The 12,019-nt window shown below is 42.4% G+C and overlaps 1 protein-coding gene across 1 annotated transcript; it reads right to left on the bottom strand.

Moving 5' to 3' along the window:
- Nucleotides 1-3,211: 3,211 nt before the first annotated feature.
- On the bottom strand, nt 3,212-8,338 carry Il22 (interleukin 22). Its single transcript, XM_021175096.1, has 5 exons — nt 8,104-8,338; nt 7,647-7,712; nt 7,403-7,546; nt 6,461-6,526; nt 3,212-3,811 (listed from the first exon to the last, which is right to left on the bottom strand). The coding sequence occupies exons 1-5, from the start codon at nt 8,287-8,289 to the stop codon at nt 3,734-3,736; spliced, it is 540 nt and encodes a 179-aa protein (XP_021030755.1). The 5' UTR covers nt 8,290-8,338; the 3' UTR covers nt 3,212-3,733.
- Between the last annotated feature and the right edge of the window lie 3,681 nt (nt 8,339-12,019).

The raw sequence follows: 12,019 nt of genomic DNA, 5'->3' as shown, positions 1-12,019 counted from the left end.
GAGAACCAACTCCAAAAAGTTGTCTCCTCTCTCTCTCTCTCTCTCAATCTCTCTCTCTCTCTCTCTCTCTCTCTCTCTCTCTCTCTCTCTCTCTCTCTCTCTCCTGTCTCTTACCACATACTCGAACATTGTGGTGGCTCCAGATGTAGGCTGGCCACACAGCTGGCAGGCCCCTGAGTGATATCTTCCATCTGCTCTGTGTCTCGGTGTGGTGAAAAGCAGATGTCTGTGGCCTGCCCATAGGTCTCCGTCTGTCTTCCTCCTCCCTGGCTGGGCTATGTGGTGGTAGGCGGGGTTCTGTGTGTCTACAGCTGGCCTCTGAGGTGGGGTGGCAGGTCTGTGAGCATCTTTCTTTGCCCACACTGCCTAGCATAGTGTAATGCAGGTCTCTGTCTGTCTTCCTCCTTCCACGATACACTGCCTGAATTTGATTTGATTTGATTTGATTTTTATAGACATAAACCAGCTTTGGCCACCAAGCCTTCATGACAGACCAGCCTTAAAGGAGGCAGCTATTTGTTCTTCTGAGATCTTAGAGCACTGTTGTCAGATGTTACCTTAGTGACTGACATGTGGCTGAGCCAGCAAGGCAGAGAGAAACAGGGTTGAAGCAGACAAGATAGACATGGTTGAAAAGGAGTGAGGGCAGTGGAGGGCTGTGATGTGAATTGTAGATTTCACACTTCCCGTGATGCCAAGCCATCAGCAACAGGAGAACGTTTGAGCTGATGTCCTATTTTCAAATTTATGTAGCTTAGAAGAGAGGAAACAAATAGTTGGAGAGAGGACATTTGTAAATTATTAGGATCATTTGTTGGAGAGACCGTCCCAGCTCAGGAAAGAGCTAGCCATTGGAGCAATGAGAAGATCCAGCCGTCGTTTTAGAGTGCACATAGAGAATTTCTGGTACATCCAATGTGAGCCTGGATCAGAGGAAGCCATAACTGATGCCCTCTGCTCCTGAATGTTGCCTGACATCATAGAAAGGCTTTTTTTTTTTTTTTTTAGGTCTCTTTGAAAGACTGCCAAGTTTTAGTGATAAATATTCTTCCAGTCATACTCGGTTTCCAAGAGGTTGGCCCAAAACAAGTGCAACTGAAATTTTGCTCAAGTCAGCACCCTGGAACTCACTCGGAAGAAGAAGGCAAACATCTTCAGCAAATCTGAAGTCACTGTTCTACTGCTATGACAAGACTCCATGACCAAGGCAAATTATAAAAGAAAATGTTTATTTGGGGGCTAACTTACAGTTTCAGGGGCTTAGTCCCCATCATGGAGAGGAGTCCAGTGGGAGGCACACAGGCAGGTATGGCCCTAACATGCTAATATATTGTAAGATATCAGCAGTAGCTAACGACTTATATTTTATAAGAAGGTTAGAGGCAGAGAAAGCAAGGCTGGGCATGAGGTTTTAAAACCTCAAAAGCCACCCCCAATGACACAGTTCCTCTAAGTTCAGATCCTGGAAACAGTTCTACCAACTACGGAACCAAGCATCCAGAGTCACCAGCCTGTGGCTGTAATTCTCATTTCAAACCACAGCGTCAGCTTATCCAAAAATGATAACGATTCGATAGTCCATAAAGCTGTTTCCTGCTGCATCATTACTTCTGTTGTCCAGGAAGAAGGGACAGTTCACACACAGGCTCACTGCTCACTACCCCATGCTGTGGGAGGCTGACAAAAGCAGGTCACTGGCAAGTGACCTGAGGAACAGACTCATGGCACCAGGTAGTAGAAGAAAACACTCTAGACAGACAGTCTCTAACTTTGTCTACCTAGTGACTTTGACCTTCTATGAAAAGACATACATAATCAATAAATTTCCTTCTCTCTAGTGGCTTTTCTGTGCTACTATCACGTCTCCTAATCTAACCTTTGTTTTTTTCTCTGTCTCTCTTTCTCCTTGGTACCACGGTATAGATTTTGAAAATACAGTTTCTCTTTGTGTGTTCCAGAATATACTTCCCATTTTCTGGTACAAAAGCCTTGTATAAATGATAGTTCCACTTGTCAGAGAGACTTGCTCACCCACACGTAATGTATTACTTTCTTCTCAGGAAGACTGAGGAATGCCCTCCCTAGAAATGAAGCAGTTCCTTGTGTTCACAAAACATTTCTTCATATGTCTCTGATTCCTTCCATAAAAATGAAACCCATTTTATCCATAAAATAGATTGTGGTGTGTGTATGTGTGTGGGGTGTGTGTGTGTGTGTGTGTGTGTGTATGATGTATGTGTATATGTGTGTGTGCATGTGTATGGTGTGTGTGTGTGTGTGTGTGTGTGTGTGCTAGCTTTAAAGCACTGCAAAAACTATCAGAAGCAGTCATCTTGCAAAGGAATAAAGTTTATTCCTATCATAGTATCAGAGGTTTCAGTTCATGGCCAATTGGGTCAACTGTATTTAGATTTGTAGCCAGACTCCCTGTCAAAGTGTGTGAGTACATGACCAAACAAAATCACTTACCTCATGCCCAAGATGCAAAAGCAAGAGAAACAGAAGGGACTTCTGTCCATTTGTCTCCTTCAAGGGTATACCCACTTGACAAGAAAAGCAGCCACCAGACCTAAGGGCTGTACCGCCTCTCGATAACCATTGTCCTGAAAACTAAGCCTTTAAAGCATGTTTGCAGGGTGGGGAGATAGCTCAGAGGGTAAGAGTGTTTAGCGTAAATGCATGAGGTTCTGAGATTGACTCCCAGCATCTGTGTAAAATACCAAGTGTGGCCACACAAGGCTGTAAGCTCCATGAGGTAAGGCACAAAGATCAAAGAATTAATAGAGTGGGCTGGAGAGATGGCTCGGTGGTTAAAAGCACTAACTGCTCTTCCAGAGGTCCTGAGTTCAGTTCCCAGCAACCACATGGTGGCTCACAGCTACAGTGTACTCATATAAACATAATAAATAAATCTTTTCAAAAAAAAAAGAATTAATAGAGCTTGTTGGCCAGCCTAGCTCCAGGTTCAGTGACAGACCCTGTCTTAAATAATAAGGCAAAGACTGATAGAGCAGAACACCTAATATTCATCTCTGGCTTTCACGTGCATGGCCACACACACACACAACACACACACACAAAACCACAGGCCTCCAGGAACAAACTTTAACAGTATAATATGGATCAAGCATGAAGTCATGAGAATAATTGGGTAATGATGACGATGATGGTATTGTTGATATTAAAGGGAGAAAAATTACAAGACAGAAGATTTATGATATTCATGTGTTTATTAGAGCCTAAGATATCTTGTTTCCATAGTTATTATCATAAATATTATTTGCCTTATACTCAAATATCAATATCAGATAATGTTTCTATAAATAAATCCATATTAATAAACTGACATAAATAAAATGTATACTTATAATAAATAAACTTACATATATAAAGTGTTGGTTATGGAAATGAAGTTACATGGGCTTTTTTTCTAAAGGAATGAGAGGTAACCTCCTTTCAAACAATTTTTTAAAGTACATTATTTTTCTGTTGTATCATCAGTGACAATAAAATATTGTCAATGAATCTTTGTGGTTATCAAGTCTACCTCTGGTCTCATGGACAACTTGACATTATTTTCTTTTTCAACTGAGCCAGGTTTCATGTGAAATCTTCTAATGATGGTGGAGGTTAGCATCTCACTTTCCTTTAGTAAAAAAGTCCATTCAGGAATCTTATTGTTCTTTTTAGAAGGCAGGAAGGAGCAGTTCTTTGTTTTCTAGCTTCTTCTCGCTCAGATGCAAGCATTTCTCAGAGACATAAACAGCAGGTCCAGTTCCCCTATCGCTTTGATCTCTCCGCTCTCTCCAAGCTATGAAAATAAGAACACAAACTAATTTGAGCACCTGTAGCATTTTCTAAAGTGGTACTAGTTAGAAAGAGCTGGTGACATTTGCTTGCTGAGCACCAAAACCAAGTATCAGCCTTCTCTAAAAGATTGATAATCAACATAATGCATTTTTAACATGAGTATAACATGATTTGCCCAAGACCTTAAAATCATGCCTTTCTGACCTAAACACACCACAGGCATCTACCTATATTACTTGCATTTCACACCCATAAAGCTGTTGATGGGCCTATTAATCTACCTTACTGAACCTTGCACAATGCACACATAGATCAATTATCACACTGTGTCCCACAAATTACACCGTCTTTTGTAAATTAAATTTTAGTGGGGGTTGGAAAAAAAGGTTTGCTCAACTCCTAACCATGCTAAGCAGCAGGAAGTGATACTGAGACCTGGAGATGTTAAGTGCTAAGCCAGCAGGGCTTGGCCTGACAGGTAGCCCTCCACCTGACCATGATCAACTATTGATGAGCACTCAACTCAAAAGCCTTGAGTCAAAGACCCACATTCGGCCCATGCCCTGGCTGTCCTGGAACTCACTTTGTAGACCAGGCTGGTCTTGAATTTAGAAATCCACCTGCCTCTGCCTCCCAAATGCTGGGATTAAAGGTGCGGGCCACCACACCCAGCTGCCTGTGCTTTCTTAACAAAAGAACAAACAAGAGAAACAACAGGTTTCCATTTTTTGTCAAGGGGAGGTTCCGAGTGTCTGTTCCATTGCTTAAATTAGTAAAACTCCAGGTAGGAGTCAAAACACCCCTTCTTTCCTCCTCCATTCGAGGGTAAAAAGGGTGATGCTCTCAACCTCAATGGAGAGACAAAAACCCAGATTCAAATGGCAAAGCAAGTCCTTCTGCAATCCACCTAACCCACTACCCTTGTTCTAGATTGCTCCAAGAAAAATCCTCTCGTGGAGGATTTGTAGCTTTTCAAATCCTCTACATTCTGTTTTTTCCCTTTCCCCCTCTCGCTTGCTGCCTTCCCAGACTTCCTTTGTTATGAAGCCCAACCAGCTATTTTGTATCTTAAAGACTCGGGACCCTTTGAAACTTTGTAGCTTATCTTCCCTCCCTCTGTTCCATTCTATTACATGAGCCCACCCTCCACTGTTCCTACTTAACACCTGTAGTGGTCTTTGGGGAGCTCTGACCAGTTTCCCTGCCTGTCAGATTTCTCCACATAACATTCCTTCCCCTATTGGTGCTTTTCCCAGAGCCACGAGAGAGCCGGCCTAAACACTCTTTCATGTGACAGCATGGTATAAAAGTCAAAGTTGACTGAAAGTGGATTATAGGCTTTTAAGGGGAAAAAAAAGTTTTCCTACAGAGAACACATGTCCTGTGAGTTCTTTCTCACACACGCTTCACCTTTCCAAAGACAAAGTAAATGAATAACCTTTTACACAGGCATTCAGAAGTGTGTGCCTTTGCCATGCTAACATCCAAGCCCAGGTGTCAAGGTAACAAACCCTCTAACAAGAACTGGCAGAGAATTGAAAATCCACAAAGCCATGAACACTCAAAAGAAAACAAGCGTGTTTATCAGCCTACATACAAGAAGAAGAGATGATTTAGGTTCGATAGAAGAAGGAGATAAGGGTAGATATCTTACTGATAATTCCATCAACCGGAGCCTTCCTGTTTCTGATTACTTAAGCACACCCACTTGTGAAGAGCCTCACTTTCTCTGCTAGCAACCATGCCTCTGGCTTTAGGGCGAGTCAGACTTGCTAGCCTGAGCCTCCTGCTATCCTGTTCCCTTCCCCAAAGCGGCCACACAGCGATGCTGTTTGCTGTAAAGTCATATAATAGCTCGCAGCAGATAGGTGCTTACTAGTGGCTTGATCAGGGTGTGAAGAAAAAAATAATAACTAAGAAATGAAGGTAAAAAGTAAGGAAAGGATTTCCAACTCAGACTTTCATGACACTATAATTAATCCGTGACTGATATTTTTACTCTAGTGAAACCAGGCCAAGTAAATTGGGAAGCTATCCTCTCTTGTGTTTAATCTTAAATAGGCAGCTAAATAGACACTATATTTTAATTAAGATGACAGCTATTAATACCAGTGATTCTAAATACTCATCCTATTTGCAAATCCAGCTCTTTTGTTGTTATTCTGGGTTGATTTGATCACATTTCAGAGCATCAGTTTAATGAGCTCAAAAATCATCTCTAGTGAGTTTGTGCCCAGCTTTCTAGTTTTCAATGCATGCTTCTTCGGATTATGTAGGTTGGTGGGAACTGGCTTTCTCAAATACTTAATCAGGCTAAAGTAATTACATGTGGCCACTAGGCAAGTGCCCAGCTGGGAATCAGGGATGCTGTCTTCTAGCATTGACTCTGTCACAAGCCATCCTCCGAGCAAGTGCTCATGAGACTGGCTGAGCTAAGTTTTTTGCTAGCTCCAGAATTGTGACTTACAAATTTAGACACAGATTGAAAGATCTATAGACCCAGCTAGATGCAGGTGCAGCTAAGTGAGTAATGGACCAGACAGTAGACAAGTCAAATAAAATGTTACAAAGTAGAAGGGACTGGGAAGCAGAGAAAGAAATCCCGGCTTCTTCTACTGAATGGCTTAGTATTGTGGCTTGCCAATAGTACCTTTTTCACTGTCTCCTTCAGTCTTCTGACATTCTTCTGGATGTTCTGGTCGTCACCGCTGATGTGCTGCAAAATAAAAGCAGACTCACTAACAGAATCTTATCCGGTGGGAGCCCAATACCTCAGTATATCTGAGGCACGTGACCGTTCACCTGGAATAAAGGCGTTCAGTCATTTTTGCCCACAGTGACCTAGATTTCACGTTGACCTAGATTCTCTGAGCTATTTAGTTCTCTAGGACACTGAAATCCAGGTCCCTCCCTTACAGAAGAGCTGTCCTCATCTTTGGGGAATCCTACTGAAGTTTCCACCAGTAGCAAGAACGGTAGAAACGAAACCTGAGCTGAACCTCATCAAAGGTGGGAGTGTAGCACAAGAGCATAAAGTTTCTCGTGTGAAAAGTCGTGCCTTCCCTAAATGCCAGGTTCCTGCAGTCTGCCATAGTTGGGGTGTCTGAAGACATCAAACTCACACACTGATTTTTCTTAACTCTCCATCACATGGAAAAGGAGTGACCTTTCACACCCCCAACCATTAGGCCTCTCCATCTTCCTCTTTCCCTTCAACTTTTGCTCTGTGCCATTCCCTCCCCCACAAGTACTTGTACTCAGTGGATATCGCCCCCTGCCCCCCCCCATAAGTACTGTACTCAGCAGATCTGTTTCTCTATCTAGGCCTTTTTTCGTTCCCAACATCTTTCTCATCCTACAGAATTTGAGTTGATTTCTTTCCATGGATAAAACAAATGAGGCTTCACTCATTCAAACTCTAAGTATTACTCGATTGAAGCCAAAGCCTTTGTGACCTATTTCTAGTGGCCTATGATGGTGGTGGTGCCGAGGCCTTCCTCACGCTTGTGAAGAGAGAGAGGGCAGGACCTCGGGTTCTTACTGGAATAGAAGAGGAAGAGAGAGGAGCATAGGTAGCCAGAGCCAGACTTACACAGGAGCTGAGCTGATTGCTGAGTTTGGTCAGGAAAGGCACCACCTCCTGCATGTAGGGCTGGAATCTGTCTGACTGAAGGAGCAGAACATCTCCCAGGGTGAAGTTGAGCACCTGCTTCATCAGGTAGCACTGATCCTTAGCCTGCAGGTAGACAAGAAGCAGCAGGGGGTCATACGTCAGACCATCCCAGAGGGTCCACCAGCTCCCGCAGCTAGCCCTGCTCATCACAGCGAGGACTTACACTGACTCCTCGGAACAGTTTCTCCCCGATGAGCCGGACATCTGTGTTGTTATCTGCAAGGCTGGCCTGAAAGAGAGAAAACCCTAAGTGCCTGGATGACAAGGAGATGGAAGAAAAGCCTGTAAGTAGAGATGTATGTCCGCAGTGGGTCTCAGGAGTAGCCAAGAGAGTATGAGTTCAGAAGAGAGCACAAGAAGATGGAAAGTATTGCAGTCGTGGGTAGCTTTCTAAACGTGCCTCTGTAGATAAAATTCAGTATATGTCTCCTGAAGGCCAAGATAGGAAATGGTCCTGAGACCTTGAAATAGAAATAGAAAAGATCCAGTCCTTAAAGAGTCTCTAAAGAGACAGAAAACATAGGTAGTGAGACATACGAAGATAAAGCGCCCCTAAAGAGTTTGCAAGTGCTTCAAAGAAAGTGGCAAGTTGGTATGGAGAGAAAAAGATGCAGCTGTACCTCCTTGGCCAACATAAAGGTGCGGTTGACGATGTACGGCTGCTGGAAGTTGGACACCTCAAGCTTGCACCTGGTGTTGATGGGCAGCGCATTTGCCTCCTGGGCCCACAGGGCAATGAGAAGCAGGCAGCTGGCGGCCAAAGTTCCCATAAGGGAAAAACTCATAGATTTCTGCAGGACAGCCATTACAGATCACACAAGTGTCAACAGTTGATAACTGAGAGGAGAACCTGTTAGCGAGAGAGCAAAAGGCAAAAGCATCAGGGAAGCACGTTTGTCGGGTAGCATGGTACCAAGCAGATGATTCTCTGTAGCAGTCTGAGTGCCTACCTGTTTAGATGTCTCTGCTTGTGATGGTAGAGGCAGAAGTTGCTGCTTTTATAGCCATCGGGACACCAGGGTTTTTTTTTTTTTTTTTTTTTTTTTTTTTTTGGTATTGTGAATGATATGACATCAGACATTATCTAATTTCCAGTCCTGTCTTCTGAGAAGTACCTAACCACCATAGGAGGCCACAAGACACCACCTCCAAGCCTTCCCACCTTGAGAGATGGGAAGTCTTCCCTAAAACGTCACAGTGAGGGCCAACAAGGTGCTTTTGCACACAAATCCCAGAAATCTTCTAAACACGGTTTTCAAAGAAAGCCATGGCTTTGGCGTAGTAGATTCTGATTGAGTAGAGCAGCCTTTGATCTCCTGTAGCTATTGAGTCAGCGTTTTGGTCACGGACTCATTTTCCCACCAACTTCATAGATTCTTATCTCTTTAGAAGTGACCAGAAATAAAAGACCCGTGTCCTATATTCTGTGCTTTGAAATAAGCCATAATGAAAACTTGGAGATTGTTTCAATTTTTAAAATAATTATATCTCTTTTTTTTTTTAGTATATGGAATCCTAAACTATATCTAGCTTTAAAAAAAAAATAAGAATGTTGGCTTTCTTCACAGCTCCCATTGCCACAGTATGTTCTCGTTCAGAGACTGTTTTTAAGTGAGCACACAGTTATGGTAGATGCAAATATAAAGATTGAAATCATAGCCAAGGTCAAGTTAAGTTTGGAAATATCAGTAGTGAACAATCTAATAGACATTTTAAGCATAGATTTTTTAAAATAAAACAATACTATACATTTGCTAATTCTCTCTGACATTTTACTTGTGCAAACATAAGTCTCAAAACATTATTTTTAAATGATCCTACAATAACTTATACTATATAGATGGATATTTGAAGAAGAGAATTTACAAAATATTCGGATTGATTGCATGTGGACTTGAATTCATTGTATGTACATTGAATCCCAGATAGCACCTTACAACTAGACTAGGAAAGTCTTTCCTAAGCGGTGGGAGCAGACACTTACCCTAGACTGACACGCAAATGCCTACATCTAGACTAGAATGCGAAGTTATGAAAATCACTGTGTGAGATTTTTCTCCCCTCAGCTAATTGAGATCAAAAGTGTTAGAGGGACACTGGAGAAAGGGCTCAGGTTACTGTAGAATCTTGATCTGTTGAGAGGTGCAGACTTGAAGAGCGAAAGCAGTCTGGGGATTCTTGCTTTTTGGTGTATCCTTGGCAGAAAGATGCAAAGGGGAGGTGGCAGTGAGTGAAGCCATCAGATCTCTATTCTAGTTGGAATCTAAAAGCACTCACATTGGGGCTGGAGAGAGAGATGCCTGCGTGTGGTTAAGAGCACTTGCTGCACTTCTGGAGGACCTGGGTCTAACTCCCAGCATCCACATGGTGGCTCACAACCATCCGTGACTCCGGTGCCAGGGCACCCTCTCCTGCTCCTTTCCCCCACAAGCACCAGGCAGCACTTGGTGCACAGACATACATGTGGGTGAAACAGACATGCACAAACACTGATTGTGTGAATATTTTAATAAAAAGATTAAAACATGGATTTCATAAATGCAGAAAGTAGAAAGGTGGCCATCAGGAGTCGAAGGTGAGAGGTTGGGGAGTCGATCAAAGAACATAAAATCGCAAACAGGAGAGCGTGCTCAAGAGTTCGTTGGACAGCAGCGGACTCCAGTTGTTAGCACTATATTAGAGGCTTGAAGATTGTTTAAGTCATAGATTTCAAGTTTGCTTGCCAGAAAAAAACATTAACATGTTGGTTAATGCTGATAATAGCGCCTCTTCGCCAATCCACTCTGTACCTGCATAGTTAGAACACCATGCTATAAATACGTGCTCTGTTTGCTTTTCATTTTAAGAAATATCTTTTTATAAATTAGAAGAATCTTAAGCAAGTGATAGACATTGCAGGGGCTTGTTTATGATCCCAAGCCAAAAAAAAAAAAAAGGCAGTTTTCCATGTCTGATTGTCTAGTGTATGAAGTATGGTGATCTTTGACCAGACTCCTGTGTGATAATACAAGCACTCAACCTAAGTTAATTCTGTAGGTTAGTTGGGCTTTTGTTGGTTGGTCTGGGAAACTAACAAACATACATAAATTTATTTCCATTGAAAGATAAAATTTTGACACCATTGAATTATATGTTTTGGAGAAGAGCCTGCCTCTTTCATCTTTGTAACTGTGACTATAGCAATGTTATACCCTTAGGAGGGGACTGTTAAAAGCATACTAAATGAAAATGTAGAATTGTGGTTTTAAATAATTTACCACCGTTGGTAAAATAGAGGTAATTTGCTTTCTTGATTCTTCTAAAACTGGACTGTGATCTGATTCTACTTACTAGCTTCATTCTTGTCTCTGGATGGGGAATAAATAACTGTAAGGGGAGAAAAAACATAATGGCAAAAAATTGCAAAGCAATTTAATAGCAACGTATCTCTGTTTCCCATTCTTCCGTGTGTCATAGTCTCCAATAAACAACCCATTAATGCGAGTGTTAACGCACGGGGATTTCATGAGTTTGACTAAGATTCACCGAAACGTCATGTAATCTGTGGCTGTATGTGGGTTTCTGAACAGTTGTAGAAAGACTCTCAAAAGCGGTTGCTGTTAAGGTAGATTGGAGATATAGATGGCTTTTTTTAAAAAACAGCAGCCAGAGGCAAATGTCCTGAATGATTTCTGATTCCAGCAGGCTTTCCTTCTAGTGGGTTCTTCATGAATTTTCAAGTCACCTCCAAATAGAATCACATCAGCATCGTGCTCCCAGGTCCCAGACAGACTACTCATGGGTAATCTTAGATCGAGGCAACAGTTCACCTGGTCTAGCGCTGGGAGGAGCTGACCAAGGTCCCCAACTGGAAGGTCTGCTTTTGCCGTTTCCTTCTCTGTCCTCTTCCTGGTATTTGGCCAACCGCATCCGATGAATCGATTTGTACTGACTACGGAATAAATCTACCTTCATTGACAGATGCACCAAACTCTGCAATCTTTAAAACACTGCTCTCTCGAAGAGAAGGAAGCCTTTAGTCATCTCAGGTTAAAGGCTTATGTTCGCCAGATTTCTCATGCCAATGTGCACGGTCATTCTTGCATACAAGCTCATGCCCATGTTTAATACTCATTTCTATGCCTGTATCCTTCTAAGACAAAGAGTATTGTTTAGTATATACAACTATTGGATTTTATTGGAAAAATTTTCTCACTTGCCTTCGTTTTGCCACTCAGTGTCATGGTCTTACAATCTCTCCATGTTGCCATGTGTAGCCCCTGCTTCAAGCTTCGTGATTCAGACTTTAAAAGCACCACCACACTTCATTTGCTCCTTTCTCTACGATAAGCACCTAAATAGCCTCCAACAGCTCAGAAAACAGACATGGCAAAACTAAGCAGTCTCATCCAAGCCACTCTCAATGTATGTTGAAAAGAACTTTTAAGGGGCTGGAGAGATAGCTCAGTAGTTAAGAGCAGTAGCTATGCTTCCAGAGGACATGGGTTCAATTCCCAGCAACCACATGGAGTCCCAGTGATTGTAACTCAAATCCCA

Source organism: Mus caroli, chromosome 10, assembly GCF_900094665.2.
Source record: "Mus caroli chromosome 10, CAROLI_EIJ_v1.1, whole genome shotgun sequence".
NCBI lineage: Eukaryota > Metazoa > Chordata > Mammalia > Rodentia > Muridae > Mus > Mus caroli.
Note: the sequence above shows the minus strand (reverse complement) of the source record. Positions and strands in the feature narration are given on the sequence as shown.

What these genes read in the sequence shown, in the direction of transcription:
- Il22 (XM_021175096.1), bottom strand. Translation starts at nt 8,289, where the DNA reads ATGGCTGTCCTGCAGAAATCTATGAGTTTTTCCCTTATGGGAACTTTG. An exon ending in CCTTTATGTTGGCCAAGGAG is followed by an intron (nt 7,713 to 8,103) that starts GTACAGCTGCAT and finishes TCTCTCTTTCAG; the next exon opens with GCCAGCCTTGCAGATAACAA. An exon ending in GCAATCAGCTCAGCTCCTGT is followed by an intron (nt 6,527 to 7,402) that starts GTAAGTCTGGCT and finishes TTTATTTTGCAG; the next exon opens with CACATCAGCGGTGACGACCA.